Consider the following 25,514-nt stretch of genomic DNA (forward strand, 5'->3'; position numbering starts at 1 on the left):
CATGTGCCAGGCTAGACCAGGTAAGATGTAGATTAACAATTGATTTAGGAACGGTCATTCAGCCCCTTGAGTTCCCCGCGCTATTCAATAAAATCATGTTTAATCTGATTTGTTACCTCAAATCCACGTATACACTTAGCACTGACAACCTTTCAACATTTTGAGAGGCTTACTTTCAAGCATTTACTATTATGTCACCTTGCTCCATTGCTTCCCATTTTCCCACCCATTGGATTAAAACTAGCTGGCAACAATTCACAAAGTATAAGTTAGAGCAGTTACCTTGTAACTCCAGCTTGCCATTTTGCTTCTCCATCTCCAACGCCAGTCACCAAGACACACTCCATAAGCAGTGATCGTACACACTGCTGCCACCCCCAAGCTCACCAGCACCTCCAGGACCCCGTTAGTAAAGCGAGGTGCCAGTTTCCCAGTGTCCGGCAAGTCCGGGTCAAGGCACAATGGCACGCAGCCAATGGTGGGCCTCCAACACTTCACCAGGTGTGCAGCTGGGCATCAAAGATGGTGCTGATCATGAGGAATTCTTTGAGGTGCTTGCAGCAGTCAATACTTCACCTGAGGTGAGTGGGAGAACAGTAAGAGTGGGATGATGTAAGAAAACATCATGAGGAACCTCACTAGGGCTTGTGGAGAGGAAGCTTCTTTGAAAGGCATCAAAACTGGCTCTTAAACTGATTTCTGGTAAATCAGCTCAAGGAACATAGAACATAGAACAGTAAAGCACAGTACAGACCCTTTGGCCCAAGATGTTGTGCTGAAATTTTACCCTAATCCTCAGGTCTATCTAACCTCCACCCCTACCTTATACTATCATCCATATCCCTATCTAATAGCTGCTTGAATGCCCCTTATGAGGCCGACTCCACTACCCTCTCTGGCATTGCATTCCATACCCCAACCATTCTCTGAGTAAAGAACCTACCTCTGATATCTCCCCTATATCTAGCTCCACTCACTTTAAAACTATGCCCCCTCGTAATAGCTACCTCCACCCTAGGAAAAAGTCCCTGGCTGTCCACTCTTATCTATTCCTCTCATCATTTTACACACCTCTATCAAGTCACCTCTCACCCTTTGTCGTTCTAAACAGCAAAGCCCTAGCTCTCTCATCGTTTCCTTGTAAGACCTTCCCTCCGTTCCAGGCAGCATTCTGGTAAATCTCCTCTGCACCTTTTGCAATGTTCCACATCTTTCCTGTAATAAGGACTCTGCTTTCATCTCGTTTACAGAACAAAGTTCCAAAAAATCATGAATCTCTGAGAGAAAAAAAAAGTTGCCTTGTCCCTATTTTAAATGGCCAATCCCTGATTCTTAAACAGTGATACTTGTTCTAGATTTTCGCATCAGATGAAGCATCATCTCCAGATCTACCCCAGCAAAACTCCTCAGGATTTATATGTGTCAATCAAGTTTACATTTCTAAACTCCAGCGGATGCAATTCCAGATATTAGATAACAAAGTGTAGAGCCGGATGAACACAGCAGGCCAAGCAGCATCAGAGCAGCAGAAAGGTTGATGTTTCAGGCCTAGACCCTTCTCCTGAAGAAGAATGGCTTGCTGTGTTCATCCAGCTCTACACTTTGTTATCTTAGATGCTCCACCATCTGCAGTTCCTACTATCTCATTCCAGATATTAATCTAGTTAGCCTCTTCTGTACTGGCTCGAATCCAGTTACATCATTCCTTAAATGAGATGAGCAACACTGAGCAGATTTCCTTCCCTGAAGAGCATTAGTGAATCAGATGGCTCTTTACAACAAACCAGTATAGCGTTATAATCATGAGTAATGAGGGTGTATAATTTAATTAATTCAAATATAGTGATGTTGTAGTGGTATTTGAACTCTTACTCCTGGAGACAGAGGCCCAGCTTCTGAATCACTTTCCCCGATTGAAGAATTTGATGCATTTTTGTGCTTGGTTTCTGAGGCTTGGTTAGGGCAAAAGCTCTGAGCGAGGGAGAGTGGTGCTGCTTGCTAGTATTAACTGAATTTGTTCATTTCTCTGTGGCTTGTGGCAGGAGTAAATGAGATCTGTGTTGTAAAGGTCTCCAAGGTAGGGCTGCAGGCAGCTGGCAATTTTCTGAGTCTGGGCAAAGGCGATCTTCCACATGTGGCTGAAACACATGTTTGATCTGAATTGATTTCAATGATTCAGAATGCTCATATTCAATGCATATCCTACTAAGTCTAGTTTCAGGCACTGACAGGATGAATTGGCTACCCTAAATTTTATACTTAAATATCCTTGCATCTGGTTTATATCCTGACTCCAAGAACGAACATTCAGAAAACAGCTGGGACTCCTTACCCTGATGTTCAAAAACGTGACTGCAATATGAAATGTCATTACCAAATAAAATTAGCTGACCTGAAGCTTTTTCCACCACCATTCCATGTGGTTCCATTTTAATTTGCATCCTTTTCAAGTGGTGACATTTTGAATAATTCCGTCATGTTCAGTAACATCATTTAATCTGTGGCTCATATTAGACTATTATTTGCATTTTGGGCAGTTGTTACAGATTCTTGTATCTCCCCCCAACCACTCCACCCCCAAAAACTCCTCCTCTGAGCTTGAATTGTGGAGGTGTCCGCTATTTTAGGGTTAAAATAAAAGAACTTCCATCAGTGTCTATATATTAGGCTGCCTTATTAAAGCACAGCATGCAAGCACAGCCAATCTGTAATAAGCAAGCAATGGTGTAAGAGAGATTGCTGAAAAGTGGGAAGTGTGTCTACAAAGTAAATTCTGCTGTGCATGTAAAAGTATAAGGTTAAAGATAGAGCCTGGAGAGCTTTTAGTTGCTGCTTAGTTTCAGGAACTCAAGATTGGATGCAAGCTATTTGAAATAATCCAGCATTCCCTTTAGCAGGAGTAAGTTCTCACAAAGGGAGAAGCGTTTCAAAGGGGTGAAGTGCTGAACTTCTGAGATCCAAGGTAAACTGTTCTTACACTTTTTTAAAAGTATAAATCAGATTTTTCAGATGTTTATGGGTATATTCTCAATGTGAAGCACACACACTGCAGTGTCTTACACTATTTTGCATCTGAAAAGTTAGGCAAGAGTTACTGATTTGATGCAGATTTGTGTATCTTTGCAAAAGAAACATTTCAAAGGACTGTTTAAGTGAATGCTGAAATTTAGTAGTCAGAAGTATGTAAAATTAGGCTTGGATGATTTCACTAAAAAACAATAATTATAGATTTTTCAAATTACTTTCAATTTTACAATTATGTACTTCATCATTGCATTTATTTTCATGTTTCCTTAACTCTGGAACATCTGGGACAAATAATCATCTGATTTACACAGGTGAGAGCAGATTTAATAAGCAAAGTGATGGCCTTTAGTCCTAAAATTAAACTCATGCCATCTCTTAAATACAAAACCGTCATTGTGATAGCCATCTTAAAATTCTTCTGCACTGAATCCTACACTTGCTTTCTAGAAACTCTTGGCTCGAATTTTATGATGTACACCGGTCCTGACGGAGAAGGTATCAATTTGAGAAAAATACCTGGACGTATGAAATTATTTACGTTTGCTTGTTTTTTTTTATAAATGCGTTCCAAATGCTGAGACAAGTTCTCAAGGGAGGAAAGATTTGGTTTTAACAGACAGATCAGCCCAGGTAACTGGAATGCGAAGATAGTGTTTGCGGTTATGCAATTAGAGGCAGCACATGTGGGTTTAGATGCAGTGACTCAGTTCTGATAGCATATGGTTCGACATTGTCATAGTTACCCTCGCTAATTCAGTGTGAACTTCACACTGCTGGACAGCAAGTGAGTTGTCATCACTTTGCATGCTTTCTGTAGATTCCCAGTGTGTTATCCTTCTACAGCATTCAGCTTACATTCTCTGACCTACATCCCAACATTCGCCACTGTCTTTTGCATGTTTATCCAAATGCACATTCATACCATCACATTTAAAACAAAGGGAGCACGCATTTAATGTTCGTGGTTTTAGCCAAGTGACCTCAAAAGTTATGGTATAGATTACAAAAGAACACAATGGTGTGCGTTAATGGGCTTCTTGATGTATCATTTAGAGTTGAGAATTTCATTTTTGAGGGAGGGGATAGTAGGAAGCAATTTACTACCTTCTGTCATTTACTCTCAATCTCGTTTATTTATTTTTTAATTACAAGGAATTGCTACAGTGTATGTCATGGTGATTTCATGAAGCCTTTCTCTATATTGAACTGATTATTGATTCATTCATTTAAACATTTCCTGCTTTAATTAATGCAATAACTATCCAGGCAAAGTAAGGATTGAAACAACATGGGGAGCACAGCTTTCAATTACAGGTTATTTTCATTTAATTGTTGCCTCTTTATTTATCAACTGTTTGTTCCAGTATTACTAATTGTTGAAGGATTATCCACTTCGTCTGCCTGCCCATGTTTTTGACCTGTACAATGACCCTCAGCTACTCAGCTTCCCTTTGATGTTCAGGTTTGTAATGAGGAAAATGTACTCATAAGAAAATTCAATCCAGATGATATTGCCTTAAGACATGAATAGGTCTGCTGACTGGTCTGATATGTACCCTTCAAATTTGGAATTCATCCTCATTCAAGCCCTGTTCACCAAATATCCCTGTGCTCACTGACGAATACTGCCTAAATTTTAAAATCTCATCCTTCTTTTCAAATGCCTCCAAATCTTTGTCCATGCTATCCCTGTAACCTCTTCCAGATACTACAACCCACTGAAATATCTGTGCTCTTCCAAAATGGGTATGATCTTCCTTCATTTTAATTGTTCCACCATTGGTGGCAACAATAAACATTATCACTCCATTACAGTCAACATTATGATCTGATCTCTATTTTATTTGTTTAACCTATTTTCTAAACATCCTGTTCAGAGATCCTATTACACACTTCTGAATCAGGTGTGACTTGAACCCAGGCCTCCTAGTCCAACAGTATGGACGCTACCACAGCACCACATGAGGGCCCCTGAGCTGTGCTATAACACAGAACAAGCTAAATGATGTCAACTACCTGTACCCTCCATTCATGAGTTCCCTCCCAAAATCTTTGTGTCTCTGACTTGCCTCCTTTAAGTCACTCCTTAACATCTAAATCTTTGACCAAGCATTGCAGCCCCTACTCTCATATCATCTTACTTGACTTAGACTTCTGTTTGATAATCACCCCTGTGAACAATCTTGGGTCATTTTAGCACATTAAAGTACTGTTCAAAATTATCTTATTGCACCAACATGATATACCTTGGTACCCGTGAAAAAATATACTTGGTGCTGAATTTCAGATTTCTGTTTCTTTTCTTCACAAAACAAATTGTTCATCATTGATGTGTTTCTTTCTGTGTATTAGCAAAGATGGCCAAAGCCACAGTAACTTGTTTTGATATTGTAGGATCATAGCCATAGAATCATACAGCATGGAAACAGACTCTTTGGTCCAACCAGTCCATGCCGATAATAATCCCAAACTAAACTAGTTCCACATGACTGCGCTTGACCTATACCCCTTCAAACATTTCTTATTCATGTACTTATCCAAATGCCTTTTAAATGTTATAACTGTATCTGCATCCACCACTTCCTTAGAAAGTTCATTCCATGCACGAATCACCGTCTGTGTAAAAGAATTTGCTCCTCTTGTCTTTTCTGAGGTTGGAGAGCAGACAATTTGATTTTCTCTGTTATGGGCAATGACATTTTAGTGCATTGATGGAGGTAGTTAGTATGGATTGAACAATGAGGATACTGAGTGGATAGATTGCCTGGATCTTTACATGATTTCCTTCTGAAGATCAAAAACTACTGAGACAGAAATTTCCATTGGGACATTAGGTGATGCAGGAGAGCCTTTGAATCAATCAAACTGTAATTTGTATGGTAGGTCTTAAATGGCCTCAGTATGACAAATTGCTTTCGGTCATTCCATGGCTGCTCAGGCTCTTATGTTTTGACGAAAGAAGAGAATCCCCACAGTGTGAAAGCAGGCCATTTGTCTCATTGAGTCCACGCCAATCCTGCAAAGAGCATCCCATCTGGCCCCATCCCTGTAGCTCTGCACTGCAACAGATACCATGGGTAATTTAGCATGGCCAATCCAGCTAACCTGCACATCTTTCGACTGTGAGATGAAGCCACAGCACCTGGGAGAAACCCAAACAGACACGGGGAGAATGTGCAAACTCCTCACAGATGGTTGCCCGAGGATGGTATCAAACCTTGATCCCCGGTGCTGTGAGGCAGCATTGCTAACCACTGAGCCGACCCAGAAAACTTGGGGATAATCTTAATTACCCCTTCCTCTACTCCCCCATCCCAGCAATGGTATTAAAATATCACACTCACCTCAGTTAAAAGGGGCTCATCAACACCTAGAATCCCCGCAGTGCGGAAGCAGGCCATTTTGCCCATCAAGTCTGCACTGGCCCTTCAAAAAGCATCCCACCCCAGATCCAACCCCTTACCCTATTCCAGTAACCCTGCACTTCCTGTGGCTAAATCATCAAACCTGTGCATCATTGGACTGTGAGAGGAAACCAGAGCACCTGGGCAAAACTCATGCAGACACAGGGAATATGTGCAAGTCAGCACAAGGGTGGATTCGAATCCAGGTCCCTGGCATTGTGAGGCAGCAGTGCTAACCACTGAGCCGCCGTGCCACACCTTTCTTGGCCCAAATTGGTCGATTACAAATTTTGATTGCAGGCTGCATGGATGCCTGACCCAAATCAAATGGATTCCTCTTTTAAAACTGCAGATTGAGTCTTGAAAATGTCATTGGGATCCAGCCTGCTTTGTTAATTTAAGGTTTGACTAGTGCTCCTTACTGTTGGGCCGAATCTGATGTAACCTCGCATATATCTATGATCATATAAGCAAATATGAACCTTTCCGAGAGTACATTGATGATGCCTGTGTACAGCTTGCCATGTAATATTCTTGATAATCTAGCCCTAATGGCTGCTACTGTGCTTGGTAATCCATTGGAAATCAGTAGATAATCAGTGTTTGAGCTCAGATTACACTGACATTTCTGATGGAGTTGTAACATGTATAGCTGTACCTTCTGGATCCTTTTTCTCAGTAAGAAACTCATTTCCGGGTTTATGTAACAAGAGTTAACAATACCAGAAAGCACATCAAAGCCAGCCAGAGATAGCTGCAGGATCAGGTTCCTTTCCCAATAAAGGGCGGTCCTCCAGGTCCTACCAGGACAACATGGAGTTTCCCTGCCCCAGGTTGCGCCCGCTTCCCCTTCCCTCCTCTGACTTATCCTGTCTATTCCCATTGCTTGCAGTACCTGAGCCACTCTCTCCCATATGATTATGAACAATGAAAGAAAGAAAACACCTGAATTTTTATTTTGCTTTACTCTACCTCAGGTTTACAGTGAATAATCTATGTGGGAAACATAATAACTGTTGCAACACTGGAAATGTAGTAACCGAACTTGTACACAGCAGGATCCCATTGGAATCACTGATATAATCACCAGATAATCTGCATTTAATTCTGTCAGTTAAGGGTTAATTATCAACCAGGATACTGGGCAAAACAATTTCTGCTTTTCTTTGAAACAGTGATGGGATCCTTTATGTCACCCAGAGGGCAGGTGTGGTCTGGTTGAACGTAATGAAAGATGGAACCTCTGACAGTGCAGCACTCCCTCAGTATTCCAACAGGAAACTGAGATGATGTGCTCAGATCCCTGCAGTGGGTCTTGAACCACCAACCTTCTGGCACCTGGACTCATTAAGTTGTCATTAAGAAGTAATTTCATTCGGTGTGCTAAAATCTACTGGCTGAAATTCTCACCAGATGCATTACTTTTCCCAGAAGCAGGGTAGCGGGGGAAGATTTATACCATTCAGCTCATCTGAATGTTTCAATGCAGTGTACAGAAAACCAGGTGTTGCAGATGTTCCTGTTGATGGCTTGCTCTTAGAAAAAGGGTCACAATGTGCCTCCATGTGTAGAAAAGCTTTAGTTTTGAGACATTTTTCTCTCAGAATACTTTCCATTTGATTTGGTAATAATAACTGCTCCTACGGTGCATGTAATTCGCTCGTCTCCTTTAGTTTCCGTCTTTTTCTTGTGACTGAGTCTCTGCTTTTTCTCATTAATGCCTCCAGTATAATTCCCAGCTCTTTGTGCTATTTCCTCATGTTCCTTATGGGAGGCTTCTAAAGATCAAGGCTCATTGAATCAGTGCCAAGTGAATGAACTGGTTTGGAAACTGCCTAATCAAAAGAGAACAATAGAAATAAATGATAGCAGCTCTCCCTGGGATGTAGTGCTTGCTGATCCCTCATGGTACTCCCTTCTGGCTCTCCTACTCTTCCCACCATCACTGGGAAAGAAAGAAAAATAAAGAAGTTGAGTCCTTCCAGCATTTTTCACCGACTCAGGGCAATGTTTAACTCAGCGATTGAATTGGTTAGTGTATTGTACTTTGATAACATTCCAAAGTCCTTTATAGCTGACTTACAACAAAGGCCATTCAACACACTGAGGCCATTCTATCATTTAGGGGAGGTAGTGGTGTAGTAGCATCAATTTTAAACTTGTTAAGCAGGGCCTCAGGCTAAGTCTCTGTGGGCATGTATTTCAAAGCCACAAAGACAGCTGATGGAATTTAAACTCATTTAATAAAATCTGGAATGGGGAAATAAGTGGTGACAATGAAACAATCATCGATGGTCATAAAAACCCATCTGGTTTTATAATATCATTTCGAGAACAAAATCTCCCATTCTTACCTAGTGTGGCCTGCATGTGACTCCAGATGCACAGCAGCATGGTTGACATCTAACTTCTCCTATATCCTATCACTATCTTACAAAATACCAAAAAAAAATGCAATCATTCCTTAAACTTTTAAGAAAAGATTAATGTAACCAAACTTTATAATCTAGATCTTGAAGTCCTGGTAGCAACTTGATGAATGCATTAGTTACTCTTAGCCAATGTATATTTTCCAAGGGCCAGTGTCCAGAAATGTGCACAGTACCCAGAATGTGATCTCTATAAGTACTTTAGTTCCTTTCATGTCCACAGGGTAATCCCAAGTAGTTCATCGTAGATGAAGTGAACTAATATCAGAAGCAAATTTCACACAGCAAGGTCTCATAAAGAGCAAAGTGACAGACGATTAGTTAATAGGTACATGATTTGTCTAAGATAACAAAGTGTGGAGCAGGATGAACACAGCAGGCCAAGCAGTGTCTTAGCTCCTAAGATGCTGCTTGGCCTGCTGTGTTCATCCAGCTCCACACTTTATTATCTCAGATTCTCCAGCATTGGCAGTTCCTATTATCACATGATTGGCCTATGTCAGTGTGAGGAAACAGTGGCACGGTGGCTAGCACTGCAGCCTCACAGCGCCAGGGACCTGGGCTCAATTCCTCCCTTGGGCACCTGTCTGTGTGGAATTTGCACATTCTCCCCATGTCTGTGTGGGTTTCCTCTGGGTGCTCCGGTTTCCTCCCACAGACCAAAGATGTGCAGGATAGGTGGACTGGCCATGCTATAGTGCCCAGGGGTGTTTAGGTCAGGTGGGTTAGAGACGGGAAATGTAGGGGTAGGGGTAGGTGAATGGGTCTGGGTGGGATGCTTCTTCAGAGGGGTGGTGTGGGCTTGTTGGGCCGAATGGCCTGTTTCCACACTGTAGGGATTCTATGATAATACTGATTCACTGTGAACTGGGGGACACATTTGACACATTGCTTGAGAAATAGAAAACAAAATCAAGTATGGCATACAAAAGCTGCTAATTCCATAGGAGAGCCATGTTGGAACTGAAATGCTATTGTTTCTCTATCCACAGATGGAGAAAGACCTCCAAAGTTTCTCAAGCACTTTCTGTTTTTATTGCTTTTTCACTGACTTGGCTTAGATCAATTTCGAGCCCAATCTGCTTCTTTGTGATAGAGTCCAGGATACTTTTCCAACAACAGAGAAAGAATGATGGAATTAATTCCATCGAACTAGGTGACTGGGAAAATTCTTCCTGTTCTTCATATAATACCATGAATCCTGTTTACATCCAGTTAAGCAGATATACAAGGTTTCTTCAGTCTTGAATTGAAGTTTCAGCCTAAATTACAAGTGCATCCCTCCTGGAGTGGCTTGAATTGACAGCTTTCTGACTCAAATGTCAGGGTGCATCGCCAAGTCAATGTTGACAATTTTGCTTTGGTGGTGTACTGGTAATATCACTGGACTGGTAATTTGGAGATATAGGTAAATGGTTTGTGTCAAAATCATGCCACAGCAACACAATGGAATCTAGATTCAATTGCACAAATATGGAATTGCAAGCTATTCACAGTAATAGTAATTATGAAGCTATCATGATTGTCATAGAAACCCATTTTGTTTACTAATGTTCTTCAAAGAAGGGAATCTATGTGCTTACCAGGCCTGACCTCCATGTGATTTCAGTCTCAGAGCAATGTGGGTGGCTCCTCACTGACCTCTGAAATTGCTGTATGAAAGTCATTCATTTCAAAGGGCAACTGGAGAAAACCAACAAATTCTGGGCTTTCCAGCATCACCCATATCTCATGAAGACGAAATTAGTATTGAGTTGTGCAGAAATGTATTGTTCATGAGAGATGAAATAAAGATTTTCGTATTTGTTTTTTCGTTGTCCTTAAGTATTTATTGGTCATTTTCTGATTGCCTTCTGAAGATGGTGGATGTTCTTCTTGAAGCAATTCAGCTTGAACTGAGTTTGCTTGACCATTTCAGAGATGAGCCATGTGAGATGGACCTTGAATCATGAGTAAGGCAGATAGGTAGGAGCTGACAGTTCTCTTACGCAAAGAACATTTTTGAATCTGTTGAGTTTCTTTAACCCCGGTAACTTTTATTGCCATTTATTCTGTTGGCTGCCCCTAATTATCAGACTAATTGGAAAGTTTATGAATTCAGAATGTGTGGATTGTTGGTCTAGGACAATAACCATTTTGCTGGTGAATACTGCTCAAATTAATTGCAAATCCATTTAAATGTACGTAATAACTGTCGGGAAAAACGAAGTGAACAATTGGAGAAATATATGTGGATAACATGGTATATAAGAGATTTGAGTGTGATTATTGGTCACTTATTGCCAGCATTCAATGTATGTGTGACTGCTAAAAACAAGTCAAATTAAATACTCAATATATTTTAAATGTATTCAATAGTGTCAAAATAAGCACTTACTCTTATGTGTTAGAAGATTTTGGTACAAGGCCCAGGCAAGAGACTTTTTTTTAAAATTTGGTTTATTATTGTCACATGTACAAGTTTAGTGAAAAGTTTTGTTCTGCGTGCAGTATGGACAGACCATTATATACAAAGTGCATTTGGGTTATAGAGCAGAGCGAAGAATGTAACATAACGGCTGCAGAGAAGGTGCAGAACGAGTTAGATCAACGTTCAATTTAAAATTTGAGAAGTACATTCAGAAGTCCAATAACAGTGGGGCAGAAGTTGTCCCTGAATCTGTTGATATTTGTGTGTAAGCTTTTGTATCTGCTGCCCAACAGAAGAGGTTGGAAGACATTATAACCAGGGTAAGAGGGGTCTTTGATTATGGTGGCTGCTTTTCTGAAGCAGCGAGAAGTATAAGTACAGTCAATGGATGGAAGGAAGCATCAAATCTAGGCTGAGATTTCAAGTGAGGTACTGAGGGTGCACTGCACCAATGGAGATGTGTTATTTTTGGACACAAATTTAAACATCTGCTCTCTCAGTTAGATGTGAAAAATCCCATTGCAGAATTCAAAGAAGAACTGAAGAACAATTCTCCCAAATGCCCTGCTCAGTATTGATCCCTCAGCCAAGATCACTACATCATTTCAGAGGTAGTAGGAACTGCAGATGCTGGAGAATCTGAGATAACAAGGTGTACAGCTGGATGATCGGATGTCCTCGTTTTTCAAGGACTGCAACTTCCCTCCCTCAGTGGTTGAGAACGCCCTCAACTGTGTCTCCCGCATTTCCTGCAACTCATCCCTCACACCCCCTCCCCGCAATAATAACCAAAATAGAATCCCCCTCGTCCTCACGTACATCTCCACCAACCTCTGTATCCAACGCATCATCCTCCGACACTTCCGTCTTCTGCAATCTGACCCTACCACCAAAGATATTTTTCCCTCCCAACTCTTGTCTGCTTTCTGGAGGGACCACTCTCTGTGATTCCCTTGTCCGCTCCACACTCCCCTCCAACCCCACCACACCTGGCACTTTTCCCTGCAACCCCAGGAAGTGCTACACCTGCCCCCTACACCTCCCCGCCCCCCTCACCCCCATCGCAGGCCCCAAGAAGACTATCCACATCAAGCAGATGTTCACCTGCACATCTGCTAATGTGGTATACTGCATCCGCTGTTCCCGTTGTGGCCTACTCTACATTGGGGAAACCCAACAGAGGCTTGGGGACCGCTTTGCAAAACACCTACGTTCGGTTCACAGCAAACAACTGCACCTCCCAGTCGCGAACCATTTCAATGCCCCCTCCCATTCCTTAGATGACATGTCCATCCTGGGCCTCCTGCAGTGCCACAACGATGCCACCCGAAGGTTGCAGGAACAGCAACTCATTTTCCGCTTGGGAACCCTGCAGCCCAATGGTATCAATTAGGAATTCACAAGCTTCAAATTCTCCCCTCCCCTACCACATCCCAAAACCAGCCCAGCTCATCCCCATCTCCCTAACCTGTCCTTCCTCCCACCTATCACCACCACCCATCTCAAACCCCACCCCCATCTCCTACCTACTAGCCTCATCCCGCCCCCTTGACCTGTCCGGTCTCCCTGGACTGACCTATCTCCTGCCTAACTCCCACTTACAATCACCTTTATTGGCTCCATCCCCACCTCTTTGACCTGTCTGTCTCCTCACCCTCCATCTTATCTTCTATCCACCTCCCCCTCTCTCCATATTTATTTCAGAAACCCCTTCCCCTGTCCCATTTCTGAAGAAGGGTCTAGGCCCAAAACATCGGCCTTCCTGCTCCTCTGATGCTGCTTGGCCTGCTGTGTTCATTTAGCTCTGCGCCTTGTTATCTCACTAAATCATTGTCTGGTCATTATGTCTCGCTGTGGGTTGCTATTTGCAAGGAACAGGGTCCTGTGTATTAACATGTGTAGCTTCCAGCACATATAAGTGGTGTTAGTTCATGTGTTCCTTTGTTGTTCCGTCTGAAATTTAAGGGCATTTAAATGGTCATTGGATAAGCTTATGGATGATAATGGAATAATGTAGGTCAGATGGGCTTCAGATTGGTTTTACAGGTCAGCGCAACATCGAGGGCTGAAGGGCCTGTACTGCGCTGTAATGTTCTATGTTCCATGTTCTATGTTCTATACTGCGAGCATGACTGACGATCCTAAAATGGTTGTCAGAAAAAACATGTATAGAATCATAGAATCCCTACGGTGTGGAAACAAGCCATTCAGACCAATATGTCCTCATCAATTTTTCAAAGCATCTCACCCAGACTCACCCCCTACCCTATCCCTGTGAGCCTGCATTTACCATGGCTAAACCATTTAGCCTGCACATCCCTGGACACTATGGAAAATTTAGAAGGCTAATCCACCTAACCTGAACATCTTTGGACTGTGAGAGTAAACTGGAACACCAGGAGCAAACCCACGCAAACACTGGGAGGATGTGTCTGTATTGCACCTATTTCAACTCAACAAATCAGACAACAGCTTAGGTTCACCCTCAGGGAAATGTCTTGATCAATCAGAGTAAACCTGCCTCATTTAAAATTTAATTAAAGCCAGACAATTAACTGTCAATCATCATTAACTGGTGCAACTCCAGTGCAATGCCACTATGTGCCAACCAATCAGCATCCTCCTGCCAAACGTTTTAAATGTTGGTTTTACCCTTAAATTATATTGTTGTGAACTGTTCTGATGAGTACAAGATGAAAACCCAGAACAAAATGAGCCTCTTTTCCAGCAGCATGCAAAAAGTTGAAACAGGGGAAGCCCTGTATTTAGTTATCTCAGGTACAAAACAGACTCATTTCTGGGCCCGAAACGTCAGTTTTTGTGCTCCTGAGATGCTGCTGGGCCTGCTGTGTTCATCCAGCCTCACATTTTATTATCATAGAATGTAACTTCACTGTAGAAAATACAGTTAAGTGCTGCAAGAAGTAGCAGTCATGTTTAATATAAAGGTAAACTTAGATTCTAAAAGCAGAATTAAAGAACACACAGATATAACTTTAAATGAAACTATCACTAAGTCTTCACTGTCACTGGGTCAAAATCCTGGAACTCACTTCCACAGCACAAAGGTGTACCCAACCCACATGGACTGCTTCATAGATAGTAGGAACTGCAGATGCTGGAGAATCTGAGAAAACAAGGTGTAGAGCTGGATGAACACAGCAGGCCAAGCAGCATCATACAAGCAGAAAAGCTGACGTTTCAGGCCTAGAAAGGGTCTGGGCCCAAAATGTCAGCTTTCAACCTCCTCTGATGCTGCTTGGCCTGCTGTGTTCATCCAGCTGTACACCTTGTTATCCTACATGGACCGCTATTGTTTTAGAAGGCAACTCCTCACCATCCTCTCAAGGCAAAAAAGGATAATTACTGGCCTAATCAGTAACATCCAAATCTCATGAGTGCATCCGAGAAAAACTAGACATGGGAGGTGAGCAGGGGGAATGATTTTCTGGATTAGCTTTGCCAGTAGTAGAGCTTGCCTTTTAGATAATAGAGAAATGTAGAGCTGTGCAGATGTATATATATAAAACCAATGGGCTCTCGCTGGCAAGACAAATTTGAAAAATGGGCTCATGTGAGTGCAGATCCCCTTCACAAACATGTGGAATATAGTTCCAATGCAAAGGACCCAGTAACTCGGAACAAAGAAAATGTTTGGCGCATTCATTTGGACAGAAGTACTAAACAGATTTGACCTCAGTTAGTCAGCCAGTAGTGGATGTAGTGAGTGTTGACTCTCTATCTTCCTTGAAATGGGAACTGGACCAATTATTGGGTGGGGCAGGAATCACATAGTGCGAAAGACAAGTTCTTTTGTAGCAGTCACAATCGGTTCATGTGTTCTTCTAGAATTGTTTCAGTCACCTGAAGTGGGCAGAGTGAAACTTTCTAGACTAATTGTTCACTATGGATTCAATTTATATTTTTGTTGCAAGTTCCACAATATCCCAGAAGATTACATGGTTCCCCAAGTTCTGAGGGAACAATGGAGTAAACATGTGGTTTGTGGGTGTGGGGATGGGCTAACAAGTGATGGAAGTTTTAGTCATTATGCATCAGTCATCATGAGATGTGGGCAGGCTTGATAGGCCCACTGTCCAAATTGGTAACACATCTCACATGAGATGTTCATCTGATTTGATGCCGAACTAAAAGTGTCATGGAGCAATTGGTATTTTTTTTCCACTGTGTTGTTCTTTTCCAGGGCAATTGCAAACATGAAAGGTGTGATCCAACCTGTTCTAGTGGTTTTATTCCTCAGTGGAAGCATTTGGAGCCAGGACCTATCAAACTACATAGAGCGTCTAGAATACTATTATGAATGCCCTAAAGAGTGCCGATGCCCCACTACTTATTCTAATGCCCTGTACTGTGACAGCCAAAACCTCAAAGAGATGCCCAAAGTACCATCAAGGGTCTTGTATGGGTATATTCAGAACAATCTCATTGAAGCACTCCCAGATAAGTCCTTCAAGAACAAGACTCAATTGAGATGGATAAACCTAAATAAGAATAAGATTACAAGTGGTAACATTGATAAAGGCCTGTTTCAGAAAATGGAAAACCTTCTATACCTGTACATGGATGATAATAATCTTGAAGAAGTACCTGCACCCTTGCCAAGCAGCTTAGAACATCTGCGCCTGGCCAGGAATAAGATTTCTCGCATACCAGAGGGAGCTTTCACCAATCTGGACAAACTGACATTGCTTGATCTGCAGGGGAACAACCTGAAAGATTTTGCCATTGATGCAAACACTTTTCGAGGACTGAAGGCTCTACTGCAACTCAATTTGGCCAAGAATGACCTCAAGGAAATGCCCCCACAAATCCCCACTTCAACTCTGCAACTCTTCTTGGACAATAACTCCATTAAAGCAATCCCACGGGACTACTTCAGTGGACTTCCAAAGCTGTCTTTTGTCAGGCTAAATCATAACAACATTTCCGACACCGGAATTCCTGATACTGTTTTTAACATGTCATCCATAATAGACTTGCAGTTATCACACAATCAGCTCACCGCAGTTCCACCCATCCATCTCAGTCTTGAACACTTGTACCTCGACCACAACCAAATCAAAAGTAAGTGACGGGCTATTATGAAAGCGTATTGTTTTGAGAATATATTTTTCAAATTAAATGACAGAAATTGTCAAAATCACGAGGCGGTTTAGATAGAACAGAAGGGACCGAAACTGTTGTCGCTTGTAAAAGGATCAAGAATAAGAGGGAAGAGATTTTAAAATGATTTGGAAAAGAAACAAATGTGATGTGAGAAAAAAAATATAGACAGTTAAACTAAAAATTATTCTTAAAAGTGAAGTCTTAAAGGAACTTCAAAGGGGAAGGCTGTAGGTTGTATACAAGCTAGTGGGAGACTGACAAAGGAGCTACCACAACATCGCTCATTTTCTGATGAAGGGTCTAGGCCCGAAACATCAGCTCTCCTGCTCCCAAAATGCTGCTTGGCCTGCTGTGTTCATCCAGCTCTACACCTTGTTATCACCACAACATCACTGACTGGAGAAAGAGTTTGAAATTGCCCACTGTTGACAAAGGGTGGGTTAGTGTGTTCTCACCATCACGCTGACTTGAAACATTGCCATATAGGTGAATAAAGTTAATGCAGTTAATAAGGTGATAATGGGAAATGCAGATGCTGGAGAATCCAAGATAATGAAATGTGAGGCTGGATGAACACAGCACGCCCAGCAGCATCTCAGGAGCACAAAAGCTGACGTTTCGGGCCTAGACCCTTCATCAGAGAGCTGTTCTAGGCCCGAAACGTCAGCTTTTGTGCTCCTGAGATGCTGCTGGGCCTGCTGTGTTCATCCAGCCTCACATCTCAGTTAATAAGGTCAATAGTTTCATGGGTTTTATTAATGGAGTGTAGAATACAAAAACAAGGAGGCTACTTTGAACTTGTTAAGACACTAGTTCAGTCTCAGCTGGAGTACTGCTTTGAATTCTGACACTGTACTTTCAGGAAGATGTAAAGACATTGGAGGGAGTGCGGACAAGAATCACGGGAATGATTCTAGACAGTTACAAGGTAGAATGGAAAATTGAGACCATTTCCTTGGAGAAAAGTTAGGCTGAGAGGAGTGTTGATAGAAGCATTCAAAATTATTAAGGGTCTCAACATTGTGGTTAGGGATAAAACTGCTCTCAATCCTAAAACAAGAACAACAAGGGGCAGCTTTAAAGTAATTAGCAAATGAAGCAAACATGTTTATGGATAAAAGGTGTTTCAAAGCAACAAGTGTTTAAGGTCTGGAGTTTATTGACTGGGAGAGTGTAGAGGCACATTCAATTAAAGCCTTCAAAAGACTGTTATCTGAAAAGGAAGAATGTGGAGGGTTAAAGGAGAAAGGTACTGAATAAAAAGTCCATTGAGAGAATTGGTGCAGACATGTTGGGCTGAATACACTGTAATATTTCTGTGATTCCATATTAATGGAAAATTGGGACAATAGGAAATCAGAATTTTGGGACAGGAAGCAAAAATGTTCCCGATATATTTTTAAACCAATTTCCTATGATAAAGAACCCTGTTGCTATTAAGTCTCTGAAAATCCAACAAATATTGAAAATTATCAAAGGCTCTTCCCTGCAGGGTAAGAAACATCTGTCAGGGACAATTTTATGAATTCAATCTTTGCCAACTGTTTGCATAAAGTGGAGAATTGCAGCATGGCGTCCATTGAAGTTGATGGGCAATATCCTGAAGTGCATCACTGCAGGCAAGACTGCTGACTAATCTCTTGCATATGGGAGAAAATGATCCTTCAAAGTAATAAATCTGTTGTACTCTATGTCACCAATTTAAGTTTCCTTTCATACTTTACATATTGCAAATGCACTTGGATAAACTCTTTACTGGTATATGTATATTCATGGACACATGAGTTAAGAGCAGGAATAGGTAATCAGCCCTTGATCATGCTTCACCATTCAACAAGATCATGTCTGATCTGACTGTAGTTGCAACTCCACATTCCCGACAAAACACCACGCACCCCCATTACCACCCACACCCCCCCCCCAACAACCCCAACCTCATAAACTTTGACTCAGAGTTCATATATTCATGAGGTATAGAAACAGGCCCATGATGTCGCTACTGACCAACAAATACTGAACCATATAAATTCAATTACATGCAATTTGTCCATAGTTGGTACTTTAAGTGCTCCTTCAGAAGCTTCTGAAATGTTGTGAGAGTACCTGCCTCCACCACTGTCTCAAGCACATTCACATTTCTACCACCTTCTGGATGAAAAAACATTTCTCAGATCTCCTCTAAACCAATTACTTCTATCCTTAATCTTGGCCCTTCTGGTCTTAGACACTGCTGCTATGGGAAGAAAAGATTCTCATGTTCTACAGTGTTCATGCCTCTCATAATTTTATATATCTCATTGTTGTGACTCCTTTATTGTTTGAGATGGTCTCAGAGACTAGCATCTTATTGAAATCCTTCTGCATTTTGAGAGCCTTTTTCTTGTCTCTAGTGCTTCTCTTGGTATTTCAGTGGGAGCTATGTCCTTTGAGTGGCATGCTGATTAAAGGATATATGCCTCACAGAAACGGGTACGCAGCTCACTGCAACATTGTTTGTGAAACTCCACATTATTATGGTGTTCTGCCACAGATCCAGCGTCAAGAATGCCGTGACTCAGCTGCAAAGTTATTTTGGGTTGTTTTTTGATGCATCAAATGTCCTCTTTACGTGGTGTGTTAACTAATGGATTGGATTTTTAAAATAGTTTGGGATCTGGATCAGAGCGAAAGCAGTAGTTGGGGGTAGGTGTGGTGGCATGTGGTGGGCATACATTTGATGTCACAGCCTCCATGCTGGTTTGCCAACTTGATCCTAAAACGCTCCTGTGCCCTATTCTCTTCCAAACCATTTTTAATGACATCATATTTCTGTGATCTCTTTTGTCAATATTTCAATGCCTTTTTTTTAAAAAAACTAACCTATTTTTCTAATAAATTTGTTCAGGCATATTGTTACACATCTCTGAGCAGCTAGAACTTGAACCTTGGACCTCCCTGCTGAGGGATATCCAATTCATTTTAAACAAGAGCAGAAAAACAATGAATCTGCTGCCAGCCCCAAGCAATTAAGGCCATTTTGGTTAAATACCAGATCATTAAGCCCTCGTTTCCACACTGACTGGAACATTCCATTTCACCGTGGGTTATGTTCGACATAACTTGGACTCAGGGCTTTGACTTGGAAATATATTGCTGCTTCTTCAGTGTTGCTGGGTCAAAATCCTACAACTTCTTTCCTGATAGCATTGTAGGTGTAAGTACACCCCTTTGGACTACAGCAGTTCAAGAAGGCAGCTCACCACCACTTTCTCAAGGGAATTGAGGGACAGATAATAAGTGCTGAACTAGTCAGGTCTAGTATTGAACAATAATGATCTTAATGGGATGGATGTTGCATGTTCATTGCCGTGTTGCCTTTATTTAAAGTGGCTTGGTGGAGAATGCGTGTAGGAAGAAAGTTCCAGAATTTGGGGCCAGCCTAATGCCTCCCTGTTTAGAATTGTTTATATTTCTCCAGAGAGAGAGAGAGAGACAGAATCAACAGTACGCCCATTAGTCCATTAAAATTCTGAACATCAATTCATAAAGGTCTACATTGGAAATAGTTATTATCTCGAGAATTTCATGTTTCTTCTTTATTCTTGCTCATCCAATAGGTGTAATCACAGTTCACAATGGCCCTACTCCACTTCCCCTGGTCTCAGGTAGAAGCCCTACTTCTCCAGTTACTGGTCAATCACACCATCCACCTCCTTCTTGACCTTCCCCTTTTCCTCTTCATTAATCCACTCCAAACAAGTTTCTTGTAACATGGTCTGCTGGCCTTCGTTGGATGTGCCTGTACGCTTCAGTCTCGTTTCCTAAGTTTTGTTGGACCTCAGTCACCCTGACTTTCTCCCAGAAGCGGTCATTCAATTTCATCCCGAGGTTTGGCTGATTCACTTCAACATCCTCATCTCTGCCACAATGAGCTTTTGATTTTCCACTTTCGCCAAGCACCAGGTCTCGCACCCATACAACAGTGCTGGCTGCACACACATCTTAAAGACCCATTCATTTCATAGAATTACAGAAACCCTACAGTGTGAAAACAGGCCATTTGGCCCTTTGAGTCCACACCAACAGTCCAAAGAGCAGCCCACCCAGACTCACACCCCCTACCATATTTCCCATGGTCAATCCACCTAACCTGCACGTCATGTGGGTGGAAACCGGAGCACCCAAAGCAAACCCAGGCACAAATGGGGAGAGTATGAAAATTCTACACAGATTGTCGCCTGAAGGTAGAATCAAACCTGGTTCCCTGGTGCTGTGAGGCAGCAAAGCTAACCAGCGAGACACCATGCCGCCCAGGATTTATCCAGTCTCCTTATTATCCCAAAACTAAATTATGAAAAATGTCTGTATTTTTAAGATATATCTTTGGTTCCAGTCTGACTATGACAAAACCACATTATTGATCTCACTCTTGTCCACTACCAGGCCCGAAGCGTCAGCCTTCCTGCTCCTTTGATGCTGCTTGGCCTGCTGTTTTCATCCAACTCTGCACCTTGTTATCTCATTACCAGTGCCTGTTGATTTGTTCAGCATCTATAACCATTAGATTCTTCCTGACTGCTTTCGAGTGAGGTGAAGCTAATAAATGCAGTGTCTTTGGGTTTTCATCTGCAGGGAATTTACCCGACTGTCGGAATATTCATGAGAGATAGTCCAAAGTCCTGTATGATAAAGATCCCATGTGTTGCACATGCTCAAAGTCTGACAGTCTATAACTTTACAACATCCCTGCAGGGAGATGGCAATATTCCTCCAAATACAAAACTTCACCCATCTGTCTTGATCATCTTCCGGTAAACCCTGAAGAAGGTTTGAAAGCAGATTCAGGGCACAGAATATATTTAAGGTATTCAATGTTATGCCGCCTACCATTTCTCAATGAATCACACTCAAAAACATCACTTCCTTCTTCTAATTAAGAAACTAAGCATTCAATACTTGGGCAATAGGAACAGAAAGTGAGCTACAATCATGTTGCTGGGGCTTTTTGTTCCTCTAGGACATGAAGCCCAAAGCCCAATATAACATGCACCTTGAGTGTAACTCGAAAGAAAAACCAGTAAAACTGCCCAGTGCCACTCCTCTTGTATTTCAAAATGGGGGAGTAGTACGACCAGTATGTTGATTTCTTAGTATTATTGATTTTTTTCTAGCTTTTCTCTCTGCGTACCCATTCAGGCATCGAGATATCATCTGTTTGCTCTCTTGACCCCTTGCCTTGCGTCTGCTTAAATATTTAGGTTCTCTAGATGATGGAAAATGAAAAGCTGGATTGAAAGTAAATGGAATGGTTACATCATATTTCCCCTGAAACTAATCTGTTACCTTTTACCCACAGACATTAATGGAGCTCAGGTCTGCCCCATACCCATCAACACAATTAGCCAGGTACCCTCAACAGATCTTCAGCCTCGTCTCCGTTACCTCCGACTCGACGGCAATGGAATCAAACCTCCCATTCCTCTAGAACTCTTGATGTGTTTTAGACTTCTCACTGGGATTGTCATTTAACGAAGACAAGCTTACTCTCCAATTCAGTTCAGAGAGAAAGAGAAAACAAAATGCAAGTCTTGCGGGTCTGGTACTTGCAGTTTGAGATGATTCCTAGTTGCATACCTTCTAAACCAGACAAAAAGGAACAAAAAAAATCCAGTAATGGCAGAAAAGAACCGGCAGTAATTTGTCTTAAATAAATACCGATTGGAACTGTTTGAATTCTGGCCACAAAAGAGCAATCATCTCCCAGCATTATTATCATGCAGCAGATTTTCCAAGAACAAAAACAAAGTTGCTGGAAAAGCTCAGCAGGTTTCGCAGCATCTGTGGAGGAGAAAATAGGATTAATGTTTCAGATCCAGTGATCCTTCCTCAGAACTCAGAGGTTTTCTTCTCCACAGAGACCTGCTGAGCCTTTCCAGCAATTTTGTTTTTGTTCCTGATTTACAGCATCTGCAGTTCTTTTGGTTTTTATTTAGATTTTCCAAGCCCTTACTTGCTGTTAGATCCTTGATTCTCCTGCAAGTTTGGTTTGGAAAATTGCTACTCTTCAGTAAATCTTCATGCAATAGTATTCCAAATATCTCGACCAAACTGAAGTGCTATCTGCTATTACATCAAGGCAACAAAATATGATGTTGCAATTTTACCTTGATCTTCTGTCTGTTGAATTATAGGTTCATTGTTTGAAGATTTCACAATGTATTCATTTAAGGCACCTCTTAGGTCTGACATGTGTGATCTCTAACAAATGTTTCTAGTTATAGTAAAAATTTAATTTGGAATTTTAATCCTTATTGTGCACACTCGATTCATAGCTAAAGAAAATAACTTGCTTGTCACTCCATCATCTTCTTCCTCTGAGCTATAAGACATTTTTATTCTGGAATGTGATCTGCAGAGGACCATCAAGATATAATCCCAAATGCAGAACTTGACTACGAAGACCAGAAATCTGGAAGAAGTGGAAAAATGCTATAAATTCACATCAGTGGAAACAATCTGGAAATCTCACAAAAGGCTGGATATGTTCAGGCACAATTGGAGCTTTCAAGACCATGATTGATTCATGTCAGGTAAAGTTGTCAATGGTCAAGGAGCAAAGATGTAATTTGTTATTCATTTCTGGGATGTGGGCATCACCGGCAATGCCAAGATTTTTTGCCCATCTATATTTTCCCTTAAACTCAGTGGCTTGCTCATCCATTTTAGACAGAAGTTAACAGTCAACCTCTTTTCTGTGGGTCGGAGTCACAGGCCAGGTGTAGACAGCAGATTTATTTTGCTAAAGGACATTGACACAGATATTCTAATTATCCTTGCTGTGGATTCAACCTTTACCCACTTACCACTGATGATTTTTCCATCCATGATTCCAAACCTATCCTGAAAGCCTGCATCAGAGATAACTTGAAGAAATCCACTCACTTAGTGTAGGCATGGTATTCTGGGCCAAAATACCCCCTTTTTTTTGCACACTATTTCAGAGGGTTTGAGATTTGAGGAAATTGCTCAACGCTGTCAGCTGTACATGCATCCCACATGGTGTCAGTGTGCAACTCCAGTCTGCACTGCTCCAACTCCCTGGCCATTGGATTATCCGGGCCAATACTGAATCTGATGAGTTTTTACAAAAAGTTGATACTTTCATGGTCACTAATATTGAGACTAGTTTTCAATTCCAGATTGTTTCAAAAGTTCACAGTCATGTTGACAATGACTGTGTAAGGTAAGTAAAAGTGGGTAGAATGGCAGATGGTTGGATAAAGGGGATTAAGTGTCAGGTAGATGACGTTTGTAGAATGCCAAGTAGGATGTCAGGGTGCCAGATGGTTAGGGTGTCAGGTGGGTGAGGGGATAGGTGAGTAGTTGCCAGATAAAGGGATGGCTGCTTAGTGTAGCTCAGGGATTAGGCTGGGAGTGGAGGAGGCGTTGGCTTCCAGCAGGGTTGGATTAGACCAGGGTGGCCAGGCAGGTACTAGGTGGGGTGGTGAGATCAGGGTAGAGGGTGAAAGTTGCCTCCAGCAGGATAGGGTCAGGAGGTGGGGCTAAGTCCAATATGAGGTACAGGTTTGGGATGGGTCAGAGAGGTTGTCAGATGTCAGTGCCAAGTAGTAAATAGTGAGTCAGAGGTGTAGGTTTAATAGCTACATAGACATTGGAGTAGTCTTTTAATCCTCTAACATTTCCTGGGTAATTATTAAACTTAACTGAGTTGGTACATTCTGAATTCACTAGTCATAATGGACTTGTTCAGAGGATTTGAGGTTTGACAAAATTACTCACCGGAGTCAGCTGTACATACACCCCACATGGTCTCAATGTGCAATTCCAGTTTGTACTGCTCCAACTCCCTGGCCGTTGGATTATCCGGGCCAATACTGAATCTGATGAGTTTTTACCAAAAGTTGTTAGTTTCATGGTCACTATTATTGAGACTAGCTTTCAATTCCAGATTGTTTCAAAAAAAAATCAAATCGAAATTTCACAATCTGTCCTGGTCGGATTTGGAGCCATATGCCTAGCTGATCAGCCTAGTCCACTGAGCTCTAAGTCCAGTGACATTACCACCTTCTATCCACTTCATGTGGATCAGGTTAGATTACACTGAATGATGGAGTTGCTTTGAGGGGTTGAAGAGCCTAATCCTGTTTCGAACTTAGAGAGAGAAAAACAAGCAGATTTGTGTCTTTTGAGACCTGTCCTGAGGGATGGTATTTTTGAAAATGCTAGCTTACATTTTTTCTATTCAGATGCAAATTCATTACCATGTCTTTACATCAATATTTATATGCCTGTGCATTTGTTATAGACCACATAGTCTTCCATTATCATTCCCACTGCAACCACTCAATGACTGTGTAGACAGCCTTCGAAGTGAGGAACTGCAATTTATAGGTTAATCCATACATATTATAATGATGTAAATCATGATTTTTGAAAATCAAATCAATAGGAAATTAATCCCAAGACAGAAGCATGAAATAGATTTGAAAAGCAGAAGCTATATTTTTTATTATTTTCAGTTTTTCAATTAGTTTATGCATTCCAATTCTGAAACTATTCAAACCCAAACACTAAAATACTAGAAGCACAAGGAGATCTTTTGGAAGAGAACAGCGGGTCTTTTGGCCCATTGTCCTTCTGCTGACTCTTTGAAACATCTAGGTCGAACTGCCTTGCTCTTTTCCCACTCCCTGATCGCTTTCCATTTCGCTGCTGTTTCCCGTAGTGTTGCAACCTTGCATCATGCTTAATTTTAGAAGTTATTACTACATCTGCTTCCATTGCCCCACAGACGCTGATTCTGACTTGTAACAACTCACTGCATTAACCTCGGTAGCACTGGTTATTGACCCTCCTGTCAGAGGAAGGAGTTTCGAGATTTGCAATCAGATAGATGTAATATGGTCTCAGTGAAGGATGAATGGCAGACACATTAGGTAGACTCAGATTGTACTGCATAAACAGAGCAGTGTCGCGAGTTCGTGCCACTAACTGGGAGACTTGACAGTCTGATTTCCTGCAAAGTGCATCCATGGAATAAACACAGCCTCTGCACAGAAACCGTGGACAATGTTCCCCTCCTGAAACACCAACTTGGAAGGTGAACCCTCAGTGCCC

At 41.7% G+C, this 25,514-nt stretch overlaps 1 protein-coding gene across 4 annotated transcripts in view; it reads left to right on the plus strand.

Annotated features, from left to right (window-relative positions):
* The window catches only part of kera (keratocan), a 36,040-nt gene extending 13,359 nt beyond the window's left edge, over window positions 1-22,681 (plus strand). For 2 of the 4 annotated variants that reach the window (XM_059652527.1, XM_059652526.1), the window contains exons 2-3: window positions 15,475-16,355; window positions 21,733-22,681. In XM_059652527.1, coding sequence (XP_059508510.1) covers window positions 15,488-16,355; window positions 21,733-21,905 — 1,041 coding nt within the window. In that variant the 5' untranslated portion in view covers window positions 15,475-15,487 and the 3' untranslated portion in view covers window positions 21,906-22,681. Of the gene's footprint in view, window positions 1-2,685; window positions 2,963-3,479; window positions 3,523-15,474; window positions 16,356-21,732 lie in introns of those variants that run through there. The other 2 variants (XM_048549345.2, XM_048549346.2) reach the window with 2 other exon arrangements.
* The last annotated feature ends 2,833 nt before the right edge of the window (window positions 22,682-25,514 follow it).

This window comes from Stegostoma tigrinum, chromosome 18, assembly GCF_030684315.1.
Source record: "Stegostoma tigrinum isolate sSteTig4 chromosome 18, sSteTig4.hap1, whole genome shotgun sequence".
Taxonomy (NCBI): domain Eukaryota; kingdom Metazoa; phylum Chordata; class Chondrichthyes; order Orectolobiformes; family Stegostomatidae; genus Stegostoma; species Stegostoma tigrinum.